Source organism: Triticum aestivum, chromosome 2D, assembly GCF_018294505.1.
Source record: "Triticum aestivum cultivar Chinese Spring chromosome 2D, IWGSC CS RefSeq v2.1, whole genome shotgun sequence".
Classification (NCBI taxonomy): Eukaryota; Viridiplantae; Streptophyta; class Magnoliopsida; order Poales; family Poaceae; genus Triticum; species Triticum aestivum.
The window spans coordinates 649,168,416-649,192,429 of NC_057799.1; the positions used below are offsets into that span (position 1 = coordinate 649,168,416).

Below are 24,014 nucleotides of genomic sequence, written 5' to 3' on the forward strand. Positions count from 1 at the left end.
ATTTCGTTGCATCACCGAGATACAATATCTCTCTCTCAATTTCGCGAAATCATGAACATTTTTTAAAATTATGAACAGTTTGTTAAACTCATGCACATATTTGAAATCGCAAACAACATACTATTACAAATTTCTGAACGTTTTCTACAATCAAGAACATTTTTGCTATTTACAAACATTTTTTAAAAATTGTGAACATTTTTAAGCAATTTTCCTGAACTGGCAAACATTTCTAGAATCGATGAACTTTTTCTAGAAATTGGGTGGAATAGTTATTGAATTTGACGAAGTTTTTTTGATTTAACAAACATTTTTGGAAATGCCCGTCCGTTGCAATGGGAAAAAATATCAAGTTATACAGGTGTGGTAGATATAAAAAAGTATGAATCAAATTCACAAAGTATATCAAGTTATACAGGTTTCCATGAAAATCCATTTGAAATCATGATTTGTTTATAATATGTGAGCAAAATTTTAAGTCATGAACATTTTATGATTTTCCGAATATTTTTTGAATTCACAAACAGTTTATCATTTTCTAACTTTTTTTTGAAAACTCGCAACTGTTTGATATTTTGGAAATCCGAAATTAATTTTGAGATAAAAACAAAACAGAAATAAAAAAGGAAAAAAATAAAAAACAGGGGGCGCCACGAATCCGAAGTTAATTTTGAGAGAAAAGAACCAAAACAGCAATAAAAAATTAAAAAAAAGAAATACAAAACAGGGGCGCCACGCCCCGCACATGGGCTGGCCCATTACTGCGCATAAGATAGGTAAACAGAAAGAGAAAAAGCTGGGAGAACAAGGGATCGAACAATGGTACCCGGTGTGGAGCTTCGTAGCCTCAACCATCGTGCTACTCACCCATTGGTGTTCATATACCGTATCAACTTATAATAACAGAACCCGGTGGCGATATTTGAAATTAAAACCGAATCGTTTTTGCCACTTACGGGTGGCATTGGTGAGTAATTATTGCCAACTTCAAGGGTAGTTTTTATGACGTACAGGCAGAAGCCCAATTCTTTTTATTAATAGGTAAAGATAAAGATATACGTACAAACAAGACCAACTTGTGCGTTAGTTGCCTAGCCAAACAACAAAGTATGACAACTAGGCATCTGCATACCTAATATGAACTAAAAGAAGGGATATCAAGACTTGGTATGCTATGCAAAAGTCATCATAATCTATAGAGTCCAACAAATTGATCTGATAAAAGAAATCTACAGTTAATCCATCCAGAAAAGAGGAAACTTTCCGTTACCTACCAAGTAATGCAAGATGAATAGACGATGTATGGGTCATCATTTACCTCTAGATCCAAAAACCAACCACGCAGCGAGAGGCAACGAGCTGCCGTCTGGCGGACGAGCTGGCCGTGCTAGCCGGGCCGGAGGACAAAGGGGATTAGGAGGAAAAGAAGGGGATCGATTGTTTATTTATCTAATGTTTTCTTTTTTCTTTTACCAGGTTGGGTCTTTACTAGTAGCTACATATGGGGGTGGGGGGGGGGGGGGGCATCTCCCAGTAACTCAGGGGTATATTGGATCAAGAGACAAGGTCAAAGCCCTTTGGCTGTATGAAAACCGCACAAAGGGGCACAAGTGAGCAGCGATTTGCCAGAAGAGGGGCAAAACTGAGTGGTGCCAAAAAATAAGTGCACAACTGATTAGTGAATGAACTAAGGGCAAATAAACCCGGAAATCCAATCTGGCTCCCAGGAGCACGTGTGAAAAATGATTTTTGAAATGTTAAAAAAATCCCAACAAAATTTCTATCTATTCATAGTCACATTCAAATGCTACCTTCAAAAATTTTAGGCAAAAAGGTTAAACATTTTGGTCTGTGCAAAAAAAAAAATTGAACACAAAATGTTACCCCAAAATGTCACCTCAAATTTGTGTTTTTCACCGACGAAACACTACTGCCCCGTTTCGCATGAAAATTCTCGAGCATGCTTGCGACACTAACACGAACATCCATAAAAAAATCAGAATTTTTCGAAAATATTTAACCACTTTTTAGGTACTGTTCATCCAGGAGAAAATGCTCCCGGGAGCCAAAATGACTTCCCCAAAAAAGCGCAGATTATTAATATGTAGTATTTGCTAGTTCACTGTTAGGGGAAATTATTTCCCTTTGCTGCTGCTTAATCAACACCACATGTCTTCTGCTGTTACACTTGTAACGGAGGAGGAATGCCCTCGGCTCCAAAGCTATATAGTTCTGTTAAAAAAAATGACCGTGCAATTTTTTGGGTGCTAGTGTTGGTCAGTGATATCCTTGCATTTTATTTATTTTATTAATTGCAGCCAATGTTCGTCAAAGTGTAATTACCTTTTTACCAATATTTATAGTCGTTGTATCTTCTGTGCGTGGACAGCAGAATGAGTGCTGCTACGCAGATGGCGCTGCATAGCCGATTTTGGGACGATACTGTCAATCAAACCATCCATGCAGAGGATAAACTGTAGCACAACCGTTGGATGCAGTGTCGTCTCCATGTGTGTGTCGTTTGCTAAGTAGTTTCGCAGCAGAATTGTTGCTAGTGCATCGATCGTGTCTTCTCTGTTTTATGTACCTGCCAGCTTGCTAATTGACCATTTTCTGAACGTGTTTGGGGAGACTTGAAAGAGATGAGTAATTTTTTAGCCTAAAGAGATGTGTCATTCATTTTGCTTCGGTACACAATAAAAAGAAAAGAAAAAGAAATGTAGCTGTCCACCAAACTCTTTGACAAATATACTGCATTACAACCATGTGGGCGCAAGCGCGTAATCAATAAAATAAAACAGGCCTGCTAAAAATCAGTCGACTGAGATTTAATGAAGTCTCAGTCGACCATGCAACATTTTTTTGACCGTATGCAACATTTTTTCATACTGGTTGCAACATTTGTTTTGTTGGTTGAAGCATGTCATCCCTCCTCGGTTGTAGCACGTCATCTCACCAGTTGCAACATCCTTCATTGACGGTAGTAGCATTTTAGTTAGAACGGTTGTAGCATTTGTTGTTGTTGCTTGCAATACCATCGCAACATTTTTCGTCGCCGTTTGTAGCATCTAGCCGTGCCGCTTGTAGCAAAAAAAGACATGCTGACGTCACTCGACTAAGACTTCGTTAAGTCTCAGTCGACTGAGTTCTAGACACACCAAAAATAAAATAAGGAACTGATTGATATGGCCGGCCTGATGGATCCATCACACAGCGACGACCCGTCTTCATTTCTCCCACCTCTCGCTGGAAAGCAAGTCTAACAATGGCTTCTCCTGGTGGCGACGATGGAGCACAGGAGCAGGAGGCAGGCTTTCATTTTCCCGGCTCAAGCACCAGCACCAGCACCAGCTCCAGGTTAGTAGTGCTAGGTTCTCTTCTCTCCGGTGTGCCCCCCCCCCCCCAAACATGCTATGTTTACTACTAGCTACCTAGATTGCGGCAGGTTCTGAACTTCTGATGCGGCTAGCTTAACACATCTGATGATCTCTCACTGGATCCAAAATTATTCTATGGCTATCTTATTTCATACGCTCCTTGGTGCTCGGTCAACCCATATCAATGGCTATCTGGGTTAAATAGTTCATCTTTATATCTTGGTTCATCATGTCATAAGTTGGTCGTGCATAAGGATTCAATTTGTACCAGCAGAGACACTGCCACTGCCGAAAGGTCAAACTGCCAAGCCATGGAGCCAAAAAATCTAACACTGACATTATTAGAAAAAATTACGAATAATTTCTCCAAGGAGCGATTACTTGGTCATGGTGCATATGGAAAAGTGTACAAGGTAAGATTTATTCAGGACACTTCATTTTGTACCAAAAATGTGTGTCACGAAACCAGCAAACAAAGCTTGATACATCCATTTTTCTGCTTGACATATGATGTTGTGTGCTGTACATCTTGAGCAGGGTGTGCACGACGGACGAGAGATTGCTGTGAAGCTGCTCAATAATAACATGCAAACAATTGACGATGAGCAATTCATACATGGGTTTTCTAACCTTATGATGCTAAACCATCCAAACACTATACAGTTGGTTGGCTACTGCTATGAAACACGACGTGAGCATATGGACTTCAATGGCAAAATTGTTTTTGGTGAAATTATATAAAGCACTTTGCTTCGAGTATATGCCCAAGGGGAGCCTTCAAAGGCATCTTTCTGGTAACAAGGATGCTCCACTTCAACTATACTACATAATATTCCTTCTGTTCCATAATATAAGACCTTATTACATCCAATTTGTGAGTATATTGGATGTAATAAAGCGAAAATACAAAGGTGAACATGGGTGCGCACGCACCCACATGAATAGTAAATTCATAAAAAATACTAGAAAAAATAAAAAAAATTCTGAAATTTCGCGGTATGAAACTTAGTCGATCATTCTACTCATGTGTGAAGTTTCATGATGTCTTGACACCCATGGTATTCTTAGTGAAGAAAATACAAATGCGACCATACTATTCATTAAACAGTGTTTTTAATATAACTTCAATTAGCTTCGATTTTGTCATTTTTGCCCAGATTACCATGGATGTGATTTCTTCGTGAAACTTCATATGCGAGTATACCGGTTGACTATGTATATTACAAAAATAAGTTCAGATTTTTTTGATTTTTTCTAGCATTTTTTTAAATTTACTATTCATAAAGGGTGCGCGCGCACCCATGTTCACCAAATCCGCGTCCGTAATAAAGATCCTATATTATGGGATGGAGGGAGTGCTTATTAATCATGCCAAGAAAAATGTCATCTATTTCTGGATACAATTGACAATCTCGTTGTACAACAAATTTGCAGATGAATGTAATGGACTTGATTGGCAAACACGTTACAAAATTATCAAAGGGGCCTGTGAAGGTTTAAAATACCTCCATGAAGGATTCGAAAAACCATTTTACCACTTGGACCTAAAACCAGACAATATACTTCTAGATAAAAACATGGTCCCTAAACTGGCAGATATTGGTTTGTCCAAGCTTTTTTGGCGAAGAACAAACTAGGGTCACACAAGTACTATTGCAGGAACTGTGTAAGTAAATGCCTCCTGTGAATGAACTCATTTCTAATGAATAAACTCTATTTGTAATATTTATGTTTCCATGTGCAGTGGATACATGCCACCGGAATACTTATTTGGAAATTTAGTCTCAAATAAGTTAGACATATTCAGCTTGGGTGTTGCAATGACCAAGATAATTGCAGGGCATAATGGCCATGATGAGCTTCTTGATCAAGTAAGAAAGCTATCTCTTATATTGGACAGAAGGATCATGTTTATTTTGAACAATATTATGATATCCCCTACATTTGTATGTTGTAATTCTAGCGAAACACTTTGATGACATAGGTACAAGGAAATTGGAGAAAAAGGTTACAGACAACATGGAGTTCTCCTGAGCCACTAGAAGCACAATGTCAACAAGTGAAAAGATGTAGTGAGATTGCACTGAGCTGTATGGAGACGGATAGGCACAAAAGGCCAAGTATAGTGGACATCATACATGAACTTAACCAGACTGAAAAAATTATGGAGAAGGTTACTTCTTACTATGAACAAGAACTGTCACCACCACCTTCCAATTCAAATGTTGTTTAACCTGTAGCATTAGCTGGACCTTCAAAGCCATCCCCACTACCTATCCCAATAGCATCTTACATTGGATCTTCAACACCTCGCTGGCGTCCACCTCCAGTGACTAGTTCTGTCATGCTGCCACCGCCGACACCACCACCGCCAAGTGGTGGCCTGATGAAATTCTTCCGCATGTTCATCCAGCGCAAACCCAAGATGAAAGGTGCATGTCCTTTGTCCATTTCCTTCCTCAGTCACTCTTATATTCTGTTTGAGATAGGCAGTACATCGCATCACATCTACCTTCTCACTTTTGCATCTTCTGCACAGATTTGCTTGCCTCTCATAGATTTCCAGAGAGAGCTACCCGTTGCATATGAATATATATTGCTTTTTTCTGTTCTACAGGGCATAGTGGATGGTTCACTTACCAGGAATTGGCGGATGCAACCCGTGACTTCGCAGACACGCGAAGGCTTGGACAGGGTGCCTTTGGTGTTGTCTATAAAGGTGCAGTGATGGTGCAAGACAAAGAGGTGGACGTGGCTATAAAGACAATACTTGTTGTGTCAGATGAAGCTAGGGCTGCCTTTAAGAACGAGGTTGAGATTATGAGCCCGCTGAACCATCGCAACATTATACGTCTTGTGGGTTCGTGCGACGAAAAGGACAATCTCTTGCTTGTCTATGAACTAGTGCAGAATTGCAACCTTCAGGCACAGCTTTACAACCATGGTGGTTTAGTTCTTGATTGGCGCCAAAGGTAGTTAAACACGAACATGATGCTCAGATTACCTTTTTTCAGTCATCAACAGAAACTCTGTTTTTTCAACCTTCAAATTACTTACCTGGCATAGAATGCACTCTTCGTGTTTCAGGTACAACATATTGCTTGGAATAGCCAGCTAATGTGATGCTGGATATCTCCATAATAATTGTCCGAGAACCATCCTGCATAGGGAGACAAGCCAGCTAATGTGATGCTGGATAGGGACTTCAATCCTAAACTGTGTGACTTCGGTTTGGTGACACAACTTACCCATGCCGCAACCTCACGCTCAACAAATAACCTTATTGGAACACAAGGCTACATGGACCCATCATTCGAGCAGTACGGCAACGTTACTACACATTCTGATGCCTACAGTTTCGGTGTGCTGCTGCTTGAGGTAGTATGTGGCGTAGCACCGATCCTGATTGGCAATCCCCTGAGAAACAGCCTCATTGAGAATGTTCAGGAATGTCATGGGAGAAGTGCAATTCTCGATGCAGCTGACAAACGGCTGAGGGGCAAGTATGATGAGGAAATTAAAGGAATGTTGTTGATCGGGATCCACTGTGTTGAAACAAGACGTAGTGATCGTCCAACTATCCGAATTGTGTTGTCCTAGTTAGTAAGCTTGGCCTCATCGCATGTTGTGGTGTGAGTCTAGACACAGGCAGGTGAAGATGCTCAATGGGGCGGCGCTCATACAGTGAAGCTCTATGTAGTATGTACAATGACAAAGTTCATCATTGAAGTTATCTCCCTGTTAGTGTTAACCAAACGTTGCATCTGTTATGCGTGCATGCCACTATCTGAATGTGGTCAATCCTAAGTCGTCTCTCTTAACACATAAGATGAGAGTATTTTTCCCTTGCTAAGTTTGCCAAGGCGTGCATGCGTGGTTATCGATGGTTTCTTTCATCTCCAATTTTTCTTTGTCGAGGTGTTCATTTGAAATCAAGATCGGCGCTCGTATGAACAAAAGACGGATCACGCGCTATTGATTAAGGTTTCACTCTAAATAGAATTTTAAAAATAGTTAATAGGTAAAATAACATCATATTCAGATTCTACATATTTTTCTAATCAAATTTCATATATAACATGTTAAAATTAGAGATAGGCCGTAAAAATATGAATATTTTAAAAAAGCACGTTTTGTACTTAAAAATGAACTGCGGGTTAATAATAAGAAATTATAGGGGGTTTTTTTGTAAAAATAACGATCCGTTTTGTCACTTAAAAGTGAACTAGGTTACTTACCCGCAGGTTGGGGTTTTCTATAAAACCAGAAAATTGTTTCATTTTTTTCACTTAAAGATGTACTGCAGGTTGATTCTTCGTAAAAATGTTGACAGTGAACGGGCAGCAATTCATACTTTATTAGTAAGTATAGATATAGATTATTATTATTTGCATAATGTTTTGGAGGGTACATCCTAATTTTTTTTCTTTCTTTTTTTATTTTGGTTCATTTCTGTTTTTTTCAAGTTTAGTTTTATTTTTTAAGAGATATCCAGAAATTTAAAACATGTTCGCATTTTCAGCAGACCGGCAAGGTTACTAGAGACTCTGATGTCTACAGACCCATCATTCAAACAGACCGGCAAGGTTACTAGAGACTCTGATGTCTACAGCTTCGGTGTGCTGCTGCTTGAGGTAGTATGTAGCAAAGCACCGATCCTGATTGGCCATATTCGTGTTTTACACGTCCCTACTTCCCAACAATTTGCAGATATCATGACCAAGGCTTGCCTACGGCGTCTTTTGAGGAGTTCCGGTCCAGTCTTTGCGTCAGCCGCGGTGCCGCTTCGACTGCGGGGGGTGTTGAGTATGTTATTTGTGCATGTATATTGACTAGGCCCACCTCTTTAGTTTGTAGAGGCCCCACCTTGTACTTATATATACCGTGCACATTGCACCGAATCAATACATCGTGCAATTCATACATCTTCATCGGCGAATAAAAGGCCCATATTCGGCGTGGTTCGTCGTGGCTCGGCGTTCAATTACCAACATAAATATTTTTTTATCACATAGTTCAACAACAAATAGTTCAATACAAATTATATAGTTCAACAAATATAAACTCATATTTCATCACACGTCGCGCCCGGCGTCGCCCTTGAGCCTCCATAGGTGCTCCACCAGATCCTGCTGCAGTTGATGATGCACCTGTAGGTCTCGGATCTCCTGATGCATACTGAGGTAGGTAGTCCAGGTTGCCGGTAGAAGGTGATCAATGTCGGCTAGAGGACCCTGCCTGTAGTATGGTTCAGTGTCAAACACTGGCTCTTCTTGCTCGCTCTCGATGATCATGTTGTGCAAAATGACACAGCAAGTCATGATCTCCCACATTTGATCTTTATACCAGGTCTGAGCAGGGTACCGGACAACAGCAAATCGAGATTGGAGCACACCAATGCCCGCTCAACATCCTTCCGGCAAGCCTCCTGCGCCTTGGCAAAGTGGGACTTCTTGCCTCCTGGCATAGCGTTTGAGTTAGTCTTCACAAATGTAGACCATCTCGGATAGATGCCATCAGCTAGGTAGTACCCCTTGTTGTAGTGCCGCCCATTGACCTCGAAGTTCACCGGAGGAGAATGACCTTCAATAAGCTTGGCAAAGACAGGGGAGCACTGCAGCACGTTGATGTCATTGAGTTCCTGGCATACCAAAGAAGGAGTGCCAAATTCAGAGGTCCTGTGTGTCCACCGCCTTAAGTACCACACTGCAACCGCTTTTGGCGCCTTTGTACATCCCCTGCCAAGCAAGTGGGCAGTTCTTCCATTTCCAATGCATGCAGTCGATGCTTCCAAGCATCCCAGGAAATCCTCTTGCTGCATTCTGTGCTAGGATCCGAGCAGTGTCTTCCGCATTCGGTGTTCTCAGGTATTGCGGTCCAAACACTGCCACCACTGCCCGACAGAACTTGTAGAAACACTCAATGGTGGTGGACTCGGCCATGCACCCATAGCCTCTTTGTATAAAAAATCTGCAGATGAATGTTATGGACTTGATTGGCAAACACGCTATAAAATTATCAAAGGGACTTGCGAAGGATTAAAATACCTTCATGAAGGATTAGAAAAAACCATTTTACCATCTGGACCTAAAACCAGAAAATATACTTCTAGATGAGAACATGGTCCCGAAACTTGCAGAGTATGGTTTGTCCAAGTTCTACGTCGAAGAAAAAAATAGGGACAACACAAAGTCATGTGGGAACCCTGTTAGTAAATGCCTTCCACAAATGAACTCATTTTTAATGAATATCTATAACACTTATGTTGCTATATGCAGTGAATACATGCCACCCGAATACATAACTGAAAGCATGGTCTTAGAGAAGTGTGACATATTCAGCTTGGGTGTTGTAATGGCCAAGATAATTACAGGGCCTAGCGGCTGCACCAGATATGTTGAAATGCAGCACCAATAGTTTCTTGATCAAATAAGGAAGCTATCTCTACGATTATACAAAAGGATAATGTTTAGTTTGAACCAGATATGCACTACATTTGTATGTTGTAATTCTAGCGTTACACTTTGAATGCATAGGTACACGAAAATTGGAGAAAAAGGTTGAAAGAAACATGGAGTTCTCCGGAGCCACTAGAAGCACAATGCCAACAAGTGAAAATATGCACTAAGATTGCATTGAGCTGCATGGAGACAGATAGACACAAAAGGCCAAGTATAGGGGATATCATACATGAACTTGACAAGACTGAAAATTTTATGGAAACTGTTACTTATTATGAACAAGAACCATCACCACCACCTGCTACTACTTCAAATGTTGTTCAACCTGTAACAACAACTCCACCTTCAACTCCATCTCCACCACCTTCTCCAACACCATCTTACATTGGATCTTCAACACCACGTCGGCGTCCACCACTACCGCCGCCACCACCACCACCAAGTGGTGGGTTCACGAGATTCTTCCGCACGATTTTCCAGGGCAAGCCCAAGATAAACGGTGCATGTCCTTTGTCCATTCCTTCCTCAATCACTCTTATGTTCTGTTTAAGATAGGCAGTACATCACATCACATCTCCCTTTTCACTTTTGCATCTTTTGCACACTGTTTGCCTTTCATAGATTTCCAGCGAAGAGCTACCTGTTACATATGAATATATATTGTCTTTTCTGTTTTCGTAGGGCATAGTCGAAGCTTCACTTACCAGGAATTGGTGTTTGCAACCAGTAGCTTTGCAGACACACGAGAGCTTGGACGGGGTGCCTTTGGCGTTGTCCATAAAGGTGAAATTATTATGCAAGGTAAAGAAGTGTTTGTGGCCATAGAAAAGATTACATATACTATGTCAGATGAAGCAAAGGCTACCTTTTATAAAGAGATTGATATAATGAGCCCACTCAACCATCGCGGCATCATACGTCTTGTGGGTTGGTGTGATGAAAGGAAGAATCTCTCGCTTGTCGACGAATTAGTGGATGATCACAACCTTGAGGATCGGCTTTACGGTCATGGAGCCAATGTGTATCGGAGTTCAGGTATATTTCTAGATTGGCGCCAAAGGTAGTTAAACACGAAGAAAATCTTTCAATTACCCTTTTTTTTTCATTCATCAAAAGAACCACGAGTATACCACCTCGAAATTACTTATCTGACATAGAATGCATGCTTCATGTTTCAGGTACAACATACTGGTTGGAATAGCCTCGGGTCTTGATTACCTCCATAATCAATGTATGAAAACCATCCTGCATAGGGACATCAAGCCAGCTAATGTGATGCTGGATATGGACTTCAATGCTAAACTGTGTGACTTCGGTTTGGCGACACAACTTACCTGTGCCGCAACCTCGCGCTCAACAAATAACATTTTTGGAACACAAGGCTACATGGACCCATCATTCCAGCAGACCGGCAAGGTTACTAGAGACTCTGATGTCTACAGCTTCGGTGTGCTGCCGCTTGAGGTAGTATGTGGCAAAGCACCGATCCTGATTGGCAATCCCCTGAAAAACAACCTCATTGATAATGTTCGGGAATGTCATGGGAGAAGTGCATTTTCAGAAAAATCATTTTACATAAAATGTTCACGTTTTTGGAAACTGGAACATTTTTTCGTGTTTTTGATAAAATGTTGTGGAATTTCAAAAAGTGTTCCCTCTTGCAAATATTTTTCACAAATTCCAATATGTTCATGAATTCAAAAAATGTTTGGGAATTTTAAAGTTATTTTGGTTTTTCAAAAATTGTTCCTGCTTCCGAATTTTGTTCACAAATTTAAAATATGTTCTTGTTTTTAAAAGTTCTTCAAAAACTAAAAAAATCTTTCCCGTATTTTAACTTGATTCACAAATTAAAACATTGTTCACATTTTTCAGAAAGAAGATTGCAATTTGTCAAAATTTTATTCTGAATTAAAAATATCCAGATGCACTCGGAAGCTCCCTTGGCTACATGCCTCCGTGAGCTAGTGGTCGTGAGTTTGATTCCTGTTGAGCGCATCACAATTTTTGGTTTTTTTCACAGCTCGTGCGCGGCTGCTACTTCATGGGCCAGCACAGCCGGGGACTCCCCCGGTGCAAAATCCGGGCTGTTTGCGACAATAAGAGTGTGATATTGCGACAATCGAGAGTTTGGGCTAGCCATTTCAGTATTTATTCCCCCACCAGTTTTAAGAGGGTTCTAGAACATTTCCTGAACCAGTTTTTTGTCAATATTGCGACAAGACGCACCAAAATGCATTCACGTGAAGAGAAATGCAAGCAATTAGATCTTGAAAAGAAGAAAGCTGGGAAGAAAGCAGAGTTTGAGAAAGCCAAGGGAGAATTGAAAAATGAAATGTTGAAGTGGGAATCTGAAAATGAGATATCAGAGAGGGAACTGGAAAATGAGAAAGCTATGCTTAGTCATGATATCAAAGAGCTAGACATCTCACTTTGAATCACAAGCACAGACTGCTAGTGCGAAAAGTTTGGGACAAAGGCTTGGTGAAAAAGGTCAAAAGGGAAAGGGCGTTTACTTATAGGGGTTGGGCATGCGTTAATTCATATGGGTCGATGTGCAAGTGTAGGCAAAAAAGAACAGCCAGGCATCTTCATTTGACGACAATAACAGAGCGACGCCCAATGCATCATGTTCAAGATCTCTACTCTTATAAAAAACCGAGTTGGTGATGATGGTGTGCCTATCATCCTGCAATATGGACCATCTGATCTATATCTAACGGATAGAAAGCAAACTATGACAATTTTGCAAAAAGATATCCGCACCCCTCTCCACATTTGCAGATAATTAAGGACTTCCCTCGTTTATCTTCGTCTCCCACGAGATAAACAGCTCGTATAAATGCATCTTAATGTTCCATGCAACGCATGGGCCTCTTGCTAGTAAATAGAGAAACACATAATCTCAAATATGGCTATTCCTAACTGGTTAGACGCACAGCTCGAATCCACGCCATCCCCTCGTCTTGTGGATTAGCGCCGCAGGCCCCACATGGACCCACCTGATTTTGCCTATTTCCAATTTTCGTGGGTATCACAGTGCAAGGTCAGGACGCTGGTCAACGCCTTGATGCCCGGATTATAGCCACGGGGAATCAACCGCTCTCTCCAAGGGGCCTGCATAATGCATGGCAGATTTCGCCATAGCGACAGCTGACCGCGCGGACTTCTTATACAGCAACATAAAACCATAGTTATAATCCTTCACCACAAAGCCATACAAACCCTACAAAAACCTGATGGCCTGCAAGGCAGCCTGGTCGTACGCATGGAGGTTAACTTGCCAGGCAATGCTCCAGAATTGTTTTCTCTTCAGCGAGGGAGAGACGCCATCCCCAGGGAACTCAATCTCTATTCTGGCTAGCATCCATCCTCAGCAATCTCACACACGTAAGAAATCTCCAGCAAAGCAAATGGCATTGCCATGCTCTGCAAAACAAGGATTACAAAAGAGGCAGTAGAACACATCATGTACACATAAATCACCAAGAAAATGTAAAAAGGGCGGTTGCTGACTAGGGGGGTGGGTGGTCCCTTTTAACTCACTAGGTAAAAGCGTGTGTTATGCTCTTGCTCCGTACGATGGTGTGTGGGCATGGGATTGGATGGGTAATGTTCCTCTTAGTTGCCTCTTGCTCCGTACTCGGCGGGTTGGCGTGGGATGGGTAAAAATAGCGATGCGGCACACAATTCATCGCATAGGATGAAGGCACTACATGCTTTTACCTAGTGGAGTAAACGTTGTACGCCTATCAGCCAATGGAGCCACCCACCCTTACCACTAACCAAGCCCAATAGCACACGGCCCAACAGGAGGACCCAATGCCAGATAACGGTTGGATAAACATGGAGGGAGAACTAGGATGCACGTTACCCATAATCTCTTGGTTATTACACATACCCATGAAAGGCTCTCTTTATGTAGCTTCAGAGACATCTTTTGGTTGAGCAGCTAGATGTTCCTTGGTCTTTCATCTTTTCACTTAATTTCATCCTTTCTTGCTTTATTTGGGAAAGGGGTTGATCCTTCTTCAACAGAAAATGGTTTTTCCTTCTTGGGATGTAGTCTCCGTGTTAATGGTTTAGCTTGAATTCCGATATTTTGCCACATAGTTGATAAGTTTATGGAAGTAAGTGGCAAAAGGAATAAAAAATTAAAACAAAAATTAGAAAACATGCTTACATGTGCTCTCGGACAAACATACTAACTTCTGATTTAAGACGTGACATGCAACAAATCTGAAAGCATTGTTCCATTTAAATAAATCCAACATATAACACATAGGCAAGCACACAAAAAATACACACTCATGCAATTCTAGGGATACAAGCTTATTGACTTCCAATACCATGAATAAGAACACCATACAAATCAGTGATGTGATCCCATAATGTGAAATCTGCCCTGCAAATCATGTCGTAAGTGCAGCCATGCTTGCGCCAAGCTTCTTGATCGACGGCCTTGCCACGAGGCTCTCCCACCACGCCTTCACGTGTGGGTATGAGTCGAATAGGACTGCGTGAGGAGTTGCCATGAAATAGAAAGTGTAGGGGAAATGGTTGAGATCCGCAAAACTAATGAAATCCCCCGCCAAGTACTTGTGTTTGGACAAATGCTCCTCGTATATCTCCAGCACCTTTTTCAGCTTCTCCAGGCTTTCATCCACCACCTTTTGGTTGGTGGGTATGCCTTGCAAGAGCGGGTTAAAGAGGCACTCATACACGACCGGCGAGAGGGCTGGGTTGTAGGTGTGTGCCTCGACCTCGGTCCATATGTCCACCATTGTGGCTTCTTTCAGGTTACCTTCCCTCATCAGATTGGCTTCATTCATCTTGTACTTGTGGATCACGTACTTTGAAATTGCGCGTGACTCTGGAAATACGAAAAAATCAATGTTTGAGAAATTGAGAGGATATTCTGGATGAGCTTTACTTCGGTCCACCCCTTTAGAATAGTCTACAACTTTCTATGCAGATCAATGGTGGGGATTAGAATTTACCTTTTGGTAAAAAGGACAATATCTTCATCTCACTTTTTTTTGTAAAAACAACCTCATGTGTGTTGTTTTGTTAGTAAATTACCTCACATGGTAGAAACAATACATACCATCAGGCCCAAACCTAAACATGTTTGAGTTGTATGTATTAGTCCATCACTATCACTAGACATTGCCACCATGCAAAAGCTATACCTCACTTATTGCGAGGTACAAACGAGCCCTCGCCTAGAGGCGTGTAGTACCTCGGCTTGCCTAGTACACTAGTTTTCCCGATTTTTCTACTGCATTGGTCCGGTTTTGCAGTGTGATTTTTCTACTGCCTTTTTCTTTGCTTCTCTTTTGCCTTTTGCCTTTTTCCTTTTTTAATACTCTTTGGTTATTATTTTTTGTGTTTTCTGTTCTTTTCCATTTTTATTTTTCTGTCACTTTACTTTATTTCCCTTTTTATGTTTATTTTTATTTTCCTATTTGAAAAATATTTATTCTATAATATGTCGACATTTTTTTCAAGATACACAACCATTTATTTAAAACACGAGAACACCAATTACAATTACATAAACATTCTTTTAGATGCTTGACATTTCTATAATTAGATGAATATTTTCAAAATACATGATGAACAATTTTCAATACAGGATTAATTTGTTTTAATGTGTGACAGACATTTTTTCTTTAATACATGACAAACTTTTTTTTGAAACACATGTTGCACTTTTGTAAAAATACTTGAACTCCTTTTAAAACAACATCATCATTTGATTAAAATTAAGGAACATTTTTAAAAAATACAAAAAATCATATTACTTTTCAAACAGTTTATCGAGAACTAATAAAATGAACATAAAATATCCAAAAAGAAGAAAAAAATTGTATCTGTGTTGATGGGCCACGCTGACTGCGTCCCCTTTACCCTTTCTCATGAGCGACGCCTCCCATCCCGCTTGCAAAGAGCAAGACATAGATGCACTTCTTGTTTGCTAAAAAAAAGGTGTACTTCTCGCTTTATCCTTAAAAAGATGCACTCTCACCACCGTTTCCAAAAACCTCGGTGGAGCGAGCGCTATGGAACTTGGTGTAGAGGGTCAGGGCATACTCGTATTGCCGATGATGGACATGTTCTGCAGTGCCACCATCGGCATTCAAACACAATCTCTGGGCTATATAAGATGAATGCTATGTTAGATCCTTTTGTTTAGCTTATTTCTTGTTTGTGTTAAAACTAGTACTCCTTTTTTTCATGAATTCAAACTAGTCATCTGTGTATTAATTAATATGAACACGACGTAACTGGGGCATATATGATATATACTAGTTTTCCTAGACCGGGACATAGGCTTGGCAGGTGGGCGATGCTACTGCCAGTGCATCATCGGCGAATGAGTCTGCCCAATGTTCTTTTATTAGCAATAAGTTGAGCAGATGTATCCCTCTGGGTTTAGGCTACAGAATAGGGCGCCGGTGTACACGTAACGTCTAAAGCTCTAAATATCCGAGAACTAATATTAATAGTATGGAAGGATGAAAACACCCTTGACGGAAAAAAAATGACTGTCCTTGATCTTAACTATGTTCACCGAACTTGATCGCAACTCGAGCCGTCAGAGAAAAAAACTTGATTGCATCTCCAAAGATGGTACATACTACTGTTGATTAGGATCATGAACAGTACGTACTGATACCCCAAAATTAACAAGTTCATGGCCCAAAATTGTAGTAATATTCTGAGGACCGCAATGGTTAATTTTTCATGTGACTTCACTTCAGGTCCTTTTTTTTTAACAAGACTTCAGGCCCTGCTGATCTGCAAATAACCTCAGCAAGCATCCACCGGAAACAAATTTGAAGGCTAGTGCATTCACTTTACTACTCGGTCCCATTAAGATGCCGGTAAGTCATTTGTGTTATGACAATCACAAAGTTAACTGTAAAAGGGAAGACCTATCATACCGAAGAGGATCAGATCGCCATCCTGGAAAGCAGGGATTTGCCCGAACGGCTGCAAGAAATTAAAACACCAGCACGGAAATCAGTTGATGGAATGGCAAAAATCAAGGAAAAGGGTTTAGAGGATTCGAGTAGTCGGGGAGGTTACGTTTCTGGTGAGGTGCTCGGGGCTCTTGTGCTCCAGGGCCATGAAATCTATGTCGACGACCTCGTAGTCGGCGCCGACCTCCTCCAGGCACACTAGCACCCGGGCCACGTTAGCAAACGCCGCCGGCCCGAACACCTTCACCGGCGCCATTTTTCTTGGCTGCTGCAAGAGAGAGAGAGAGAGAGAGAGATCGGGGCGTGTGTTTGTTTCTAGTATGGTATTTGTGTATCTGCGTCCGAGCGGTGTGCAGCATCATGGCAACTGCATCCCAATTTATAGGCCATTTTCTCGTTTCCCACTAGCTGCCTTTTTTGCTATTTTTGCTTGAGTAGTACTCCACCAGCTGGTTGGTGGGAGGATTGGGTGTCAGAATGCTGGTGATTAGGTGAAATAGAACCTTGCTGGAGCAATAATGTAGCATCAATTATAGGTGTCCACTATGTACTAGCTATGATCAACTCTACCTTGTACAGAGTTTGATGTCTACCGTGAATTATCCTTTTTCATTTGTCAGGACAAGGATGATCTGGAGGAGAATTTAGAGTTCTGCTTTCAACCATCCAACGCCTTGCATTTGCATCGATCGACAGATGCTGCGTCTCATTACCACTTTGCTTTTGTGATCAAATAAGGTGTGATTCCATGTGTGTAATCTGATTTATGTTATCCTTGTTTGCATTTCTTTTCTTTTTTAGTTGCGAATGTAATTCAGCAAATCGCAGCTGGCCATATCCTATTGGTTGCCTTGTACAAACAACTATTTCTGTATTTAGTAATTGTCAACAGATGCGATGCACTAGCTAGTTGCTTACACTTGTATGAAACTAACCACTAGGTAGTTTTTTCCTTCATTAATTAATTGTCCACCTGGCCTTTGTGCTGCCAGTGTATTCAAAATTTCCGTTTCAACCAAGAAAGGACCATTAAAATGACTTTTTTTTTCATATAATAGTAAGCATAAAAGCAGTAATGCATATGCATAGAAGTTCCACATCGTGAAATGAATATTCAGTTGTGCGATTAACACTGTTGAGGTGACGAGAAGTACCTTTCTAAATATGTGCATCCTTCTCTCTTAAAAGCTTCAGCATTGAGTAGTGCAGGAGGCTGATCGACTCCGGCGATTTCAGCCCCTTTACTAATCTTGCGAGCTCTCCTTGTAGATGGTTCAGTAGTGCCTTGTCACAGACATCACTACATTAATTGAGGAGAGCTGCTATACACACGACGTTTTTGGAACGATGCATGAACGATACTCCACATCCAGCCATTGAATCATAGAATAAAGTGCTTCACATCCATCTGATTGTGAATCGTGCATGCATCGTGCGTGCAGTGTTGTCTGTCTAGTATTTTCGTTAATTGAGCTGTGCAGTGTCGGAAACAGAAGCGTGTTCCTTCCTGGGTTGCTCGATGTGAGCGTGCGCAGCCATGACAATGGCTGTTCTGGCATTGCCTCCCAATGGATGTGCCCATTTCTTCCATTGCTTCAGCAGGAACATGGTATGGTAGTACAGTGATTGGTCAAAGAGCAGGCAAAAAATGAGTAGAAAGGGGAACGTGAAGCTGCAGCGCCAAATGAAAATCAGAATTACTTTACTCCCTGTCTCTGTCTTACCCCGAAATGAAGCGGCCGGCGTGCCGTCCAGGTTCCGCCCGCCTTCACCGGCGTGGCCGGCCCAGGTAGGTTGTGCAGAAAGATAAATGAGCGCGCGCGCTAGGTGAAGGCGGGAAGCCGCGAGTACGCGTCCGCTCGCGCCCGACCACGCGCACCCCACGTGTTCCGCGAAACACCAGACCCGACCCCGATTTGGAAGTGGTCTCTCCTCTCCATATAAAGCTGAGCTACCTCAGCCGCCAATCCAGTCAAAATCCTCTGCCCTCGTCCGCCCATCAGATCCCCTTGCTCTGCCTCAGCCGCCGCCGGAGCCGCCGCGATGTCGACGCTGCTGCCCGGCGAGGGCATGGCGAGGGTGCGCCGCAAGAAGGACTTCCGCCACATGGAGCGCGTCGACGGCCGCATGCTCAACGTGCTCCAGGGCCTCGAGCTCCACGCCAACGTCTTCTCCCCCGACGAGCAGGCCAAGATCGTCACCTGCGTCCTCGACCTCCAGGACCAAGGCCGCCGCGGCCGCCTCCGAGGTACCCAACCTTCCTCTTCATCTCCAATGAATCGATCAATCAATTCCCCTGCACGGGAGCTCCTTCTTCCTCCCCCGATCTTGATCTGACGAGCTCGATTCTTCTCCGGCGCGTGTGACTGCAGAGCGGACCTACTCGGAGCCGCGCAAGTGGATGCGTGGCAAGGGCCGGGCGACGATCCAGTTCGGCTGCTGCTACAACTACGCCGCCGACCGGGACGCCAACCCGCCGGGTATCGTGCGGGACGAGTCCGTCGACCCGCTGCCGCTCCTCCTCGCCGCCATGGCGCGCCGCCTCGTGCTCTGGCGCGTGCTCCCGCCGACCTGCGTGCCTGACAGCTGCATCGTCAACGTTGTTGTTGCCGCTCTCTCTCACGTCGGACTAGAGGTAGAAGAAGAACAAGCACAATACACTGGAGTTTCACCAGGCTGCACACATAGCCCCGTTACTATTCCCAGAGCGCAAAACTCATCACGACACACAGTCGTGGCCATGGCTTTTGTAGTACCCCAGCAGCGCAACGCCCAAGTTTTCCATGCGCACGACGCGGCCAGCTTCACCGGTCGTTGCTAACTACTACCGTGCATGGCTAGCCCACTAACCAACTGACTCCTTGCGTGTAGGCTGCTAAATCACATCCAGCCAACAACCTAGCTAGCTAACTCACACCACCACGCCACACACGTACTCACGCACCTACGAATCTGACACGGCCACACACCGCCATACACACACATACGCCACACTTTTGCTGCGTTCCGCCTGTCCCGCACGCATCCGACGCGCCCGACAAGCCTGACACCACCAGTGCGCCCCGCACGTTCCGCGCGCATCCGACGTGCCCGATGAGCCCGACCACACCACGCGACGTGGCTTATTCCAACAAACGTCTACGACGTCGACGACTGCATCCCGCCGCACGTCGACCACCACGACTTCCTCCGCCCCTTCTGCACCGCCTCCTTCCTTACCGAGGCGCCCATCCTCTTCGGCAAGGACATGCGGGTGGTCGCCCCCGGGGAGTTCTCCGCCGCCACCTCCATCCCGCTGCCTGTGGGGTCCGTGCTCGTGCTCAACGGCAACGGCGCCGACGCCGCCAAGCACTGCGTCCCCGCCGTGCCGGCCAAGAGGACTCCATCACGTTCAGGAAGATGGACGCCTCCAATTAAGGTCCCGTTCGGCTTCCGGCCCGACCCGCTGCTGCAGAGCCTCGCGGCTGCTGCGGTCCGGCCGGCGGCTGCTAGGAGCGCGCCCCCTAGCAGAGCAGCCTGGGAGCAGAGCAATGGCGAGGCGGCGAAGCATGCGACACCACTGCAGCACCAACCGGCAGCGCCTCTGTACCAGGCTGCTGCTGCCAGGGCGGGACAGACAAAGTCACGGAGCCCCGGCGGCGGCGGCCCTTTCAGCCTCTCCACCGATGAGTTCCCGGCGCTTGGTGCCTCGCCGGCCAGCGGACGACGGCCGGGAAGGAGATAAAGAACTTAATTTTTTTTAAAGATGAGTCGAAAGATACCAGAGACAGAGAGTGCATTTTGTTGGAGCTCATGTAGTATTAACAACATTTATTCTTTAATTCGGTGTACTACTGCTCATCATAACTTATTAAACAAACAAAATATAATGATGATAATTTACTCTAATTGATTTGGTAATTGGTATGATGATCAACCATGTGGCTCATGAAGTTCCTAAGATAAGACTTTTTTTACTAAGAATAATTCTTAGGATATTCCTCATGTCTGGATTTGGAATTGTCTTCGCGTTTGCAAACCAAAATGTCCACTAAAATCTATCTCACTTTTAGCCTTCATGATACTTGCACCTCCATGTCGTGTCAAGTATAGATTCCGGATAAATTTTCGGCAACATCTCGCTGGTGTTCTCCCATATTAGATGTATTTTTTGCTTGAAATATATACTTTACTTGGCTTGGAATGGTTCAAACTACACATTCTCGAGTACCGCTTATGACCTATCATATTCACCAAACCCTACTACGCCCATTGAGCCATGGTTTTTAGAATGGTTGTATCTTTATATGAAATTAATTGGCATTGTTTTGAATAACCCCATTACATGGAGTTGAACCCATTCAACTTCTCCGTCGATGAGTTCTCAGCACTTGGTGCCTCGTCGGCCAGTGGACACCGGTGATAAATGATTCGATTTTTTTAAGATGAGTCGAGAGATACTGCAGTTTGTAAAAATAACATTCATCCATTTCATATATACTACTAATCATCATAAGTAAAAAAGAAAGGAAATACGACAATGTTGATTTACTCTAATTGATTTGTTATAATGATCAACTTCAATCAGTGCCTCCTGAAGTTTCTAAGGTAAACTATCAAAGGACCAGGTTCAACTCTATCAGGATTAACAGGTAATCAACAGTAATGAGACATCTTCTTACCACTGTTGAGTTTTATTTTATTCAGTTTCTTCGGCAGAAATAAAGTTCAAACATCAAGTAGAGGCAAAACGAAAATTGCTGTCATGGAAGAAAAAAATGTTGAAAAATCAGGTCATCGAAATCTGTTGTCTGCCTAATCCTCTTCTCATGTCGATTTCAGCCACTACCGTAGTACCACACCATTTCTCCATTTAGCTACTTCTACTGGGTATATATTTTCAATGCACCGTTTTTTACATCGAAAGGAAAAGTTGACCTGCAGCCATCAAGAACACAAGTGTTGCACGATTGAACCAGCGTCTTGCCAACATGAACAAATAAAGTAACTGAACATATAAATCACGCTAGGCTACCCACATAGCGGGGGCATTCGCGGGGCGCATGGGATCTGGCTCGCACGATCTGCCTCGCTGGCCTTTTTTTCACCGCGTTGTCAAAAATGTCGCGGTTAGTTTCTCTGGACGTTACTATTTGATGCTACAACGGATGACGGGTGGGCCTCCTTCCGTCGCAGGCCCAGCTTGCCGGTGTCTGTCTCGTGTGTGCGCCGGATGTGTCTTCTGTGGAAATTATTTACTGCAGCAATCGTGGGCAAGGTGGTTTTCGTCAACCCTCGCAGCCGCCGCATCCATCCATCCCCTGCTCCAATCCTTCCCGCTTCCCTATGCTGCCGCCACCCACTCTTCTCCTCTAGCGACCCCTTCCTGTCGCCCCCGTCTCCCCTCGCCCCTGCCATGGCGTCGCAGCCCTAGGCCCTCCTGCTTGACCGTGATATCCACCGTCAAGATCCACTCGACAGTTCACGCGGCTGGCTCTCGAGCTCTACTGCTCGATCCCCCAGGACGGGCGAAGGACAAATTAATGGGGCATCATCTTGGTAGATTAACTTTGCTAGATTTGTTTCTTGCCATTTAAAACAGATGAAATCCATGCCTCCCATAGTTATTGAAGGTGTGTTGCTTCCATTTGCAAATAAGAAAGTAATGCTCCTAATGAATTTCCTACAGTCTTTGTGCTCTGCTGAACTTTCTTTTATTTTTGTCATTTTGGCAGGTGTCTTCCATCGGATTTTGCAGAATCTACCTGACTACACAAGGTCTTGCAGGTTGCAACATGAAGAATTGTTGGGCTTAAAAATCCAGGATGGTGTTGTTAATGCAGCATCTCTGTTTGAAGCAAGACATTTTTAGGCACCGATGAATAGAGTTGCCCTATTAGCATGTACATTGTGGTGTTCCAAGAGTTGGTTATTGTAGTTTTGGGAAACTATAGTGACGGACTAATCTACCAGACTGTGGAGCTGCCTCGGAATGGCGAGGTTTTCTTGTGTCAATGAAAATAGTTCGCATAGATCAAAAAGGATGCTTCTATTATGTTTATTTGGCTTCAACATTACCTATAATAAGATGCACTCTCTCCCCTGCTTTTTTGCTGCAGGACCTTATTCCTTGCACTCTTGAGTTTTTTGATGCGAAGGAGAAAATTATTGTTGGGAGGCAAAAAGACTGATGATGAGTTCCTAAAACAGAGAGTGCAACAGTGAAGAACAAGAGGCTTTTTTGTTGATTAGTTGGCCTAAATAAATTGTAGATGATTGCCAAAAAGTTGTTACTGAAGGATTGGAGTCAAGCTTAGGATCAGTTTATCATATGGGTTGTACTACAAGATTTTTTTTGGCTTGTTAGAATACATGTAGCATAAGGTATGTCTCTCCTCATTTATTTTGCTATAGGGCCTTGTTGGTTGCATTCTTGGGTGCTTTGACAAGGAGCAATTACACAATGTGATTGTGGTCTCTACTTGCGATTATACTTTACAAGCAGTTCTGTGAAGCCATTGTGGCATGTACTTAGCACTTCTGTTGATGTGCAGTCCGTCAACCGATAACGGAGAAATTAGGTTCATAGATAAGTGCTTTATGCTGGGGTGAACGGGCTTCCATTAGGCCATTGATTCCCCAATGAAGGAGCTTTGAGGCAAGCACCACAATGATGTATATTTGTATATGGCATAATCTGTAGGAACCCTCTCCTTGTTTCCTTTTGTTCTTGGTTTCGCTCCAGTTGATTACTACCAATTATTCTAGCTATTTTGTCGTACCCAGGTGCCTATGAGATCTGCACGGACAAAATTCATATTGATTTGTTTAGTTGTGGCATGTATCGCAGCTATAGCAGTATGGTAATTTAGTTCTCAAATAAGGTAGTTTCTGTCTCCCCTTTACATATGATGGATATATGTGTGATACGTCCATTTTGCATCATGATTTCCTACTGTTATTTATAGTGTTTTTAATCAATATAACACTTTGTGGAGTAATTCTAATGCCTTTTCTCTCTTAATATGCAAAATTTACATGAAGAGGGAGATTGCCGACAGCCAGAATTCTGGACCTGAAAAAGCTATGTCAGAGATATCTATTCTGCACATCTTCAAATGAGCTGAAATTTTACAGAGATTAATTTTGAAATAAATAAAAAATATTGGAACAAAGAAGTGCCAGAGGGGGGCCACCCAGGTGCCCAT

General features: G+C 43.0%; 2 protein-coding genes across 2 annotated transcripts; one reads left to right on the forward strand and one right to left on the reverse strand.

Annotated features, from left to right (window-relative positions):
- Positions 1-14,067: 14,067 nt before the first annotated feature.
- LOC123055381 (probable glutathione S-transferase GSTF1) lies at positions 14,068-17,165 on the reverse strand. Its single transcript, XM_044479379.1, has 3 exons — positions 16,934-17,165; positions 16,789-16,837; positions 14,068-14,711 (listed from the first exon to the last, which is right to left on the reverse strand). The coding sequence occupies exons 1-3, from the start codon at positions 17,081-17,083 to the stop codon at positions 14,251-14,253; spliced, it is 660 nt and encodes a 219-aa protein (XP_044335314.1). The 5' UTR covers positions 17,084-17,165; the 3' UTR covers positions 14,068-14,250.
- A 1,648-nt stretch (positions 17,166-18,813) lies between these two features.
- On the forward strand, positions 18,814-20,704 carry LOC123050816 (RNA demethylase ALKBH9B). The gene is made up of 2 exons (XM_044473547.1): positions 18,814-19,075; positions 19,200-20,704. The coding sequence occupies exons 1-2, from the start codon at positions 18,871-18,873 to the stop codon at positions 19,646-19,648; spliced, it is 654 nt and encodes a 217-aa protein (XP_044329482.1). The 5' UTR covers positions 18,814-18,870; the 3' UTR covers positions 19,649-20,704.
- Positions 20,705-24,014: the final 3,310 nt, after the last annotated feature.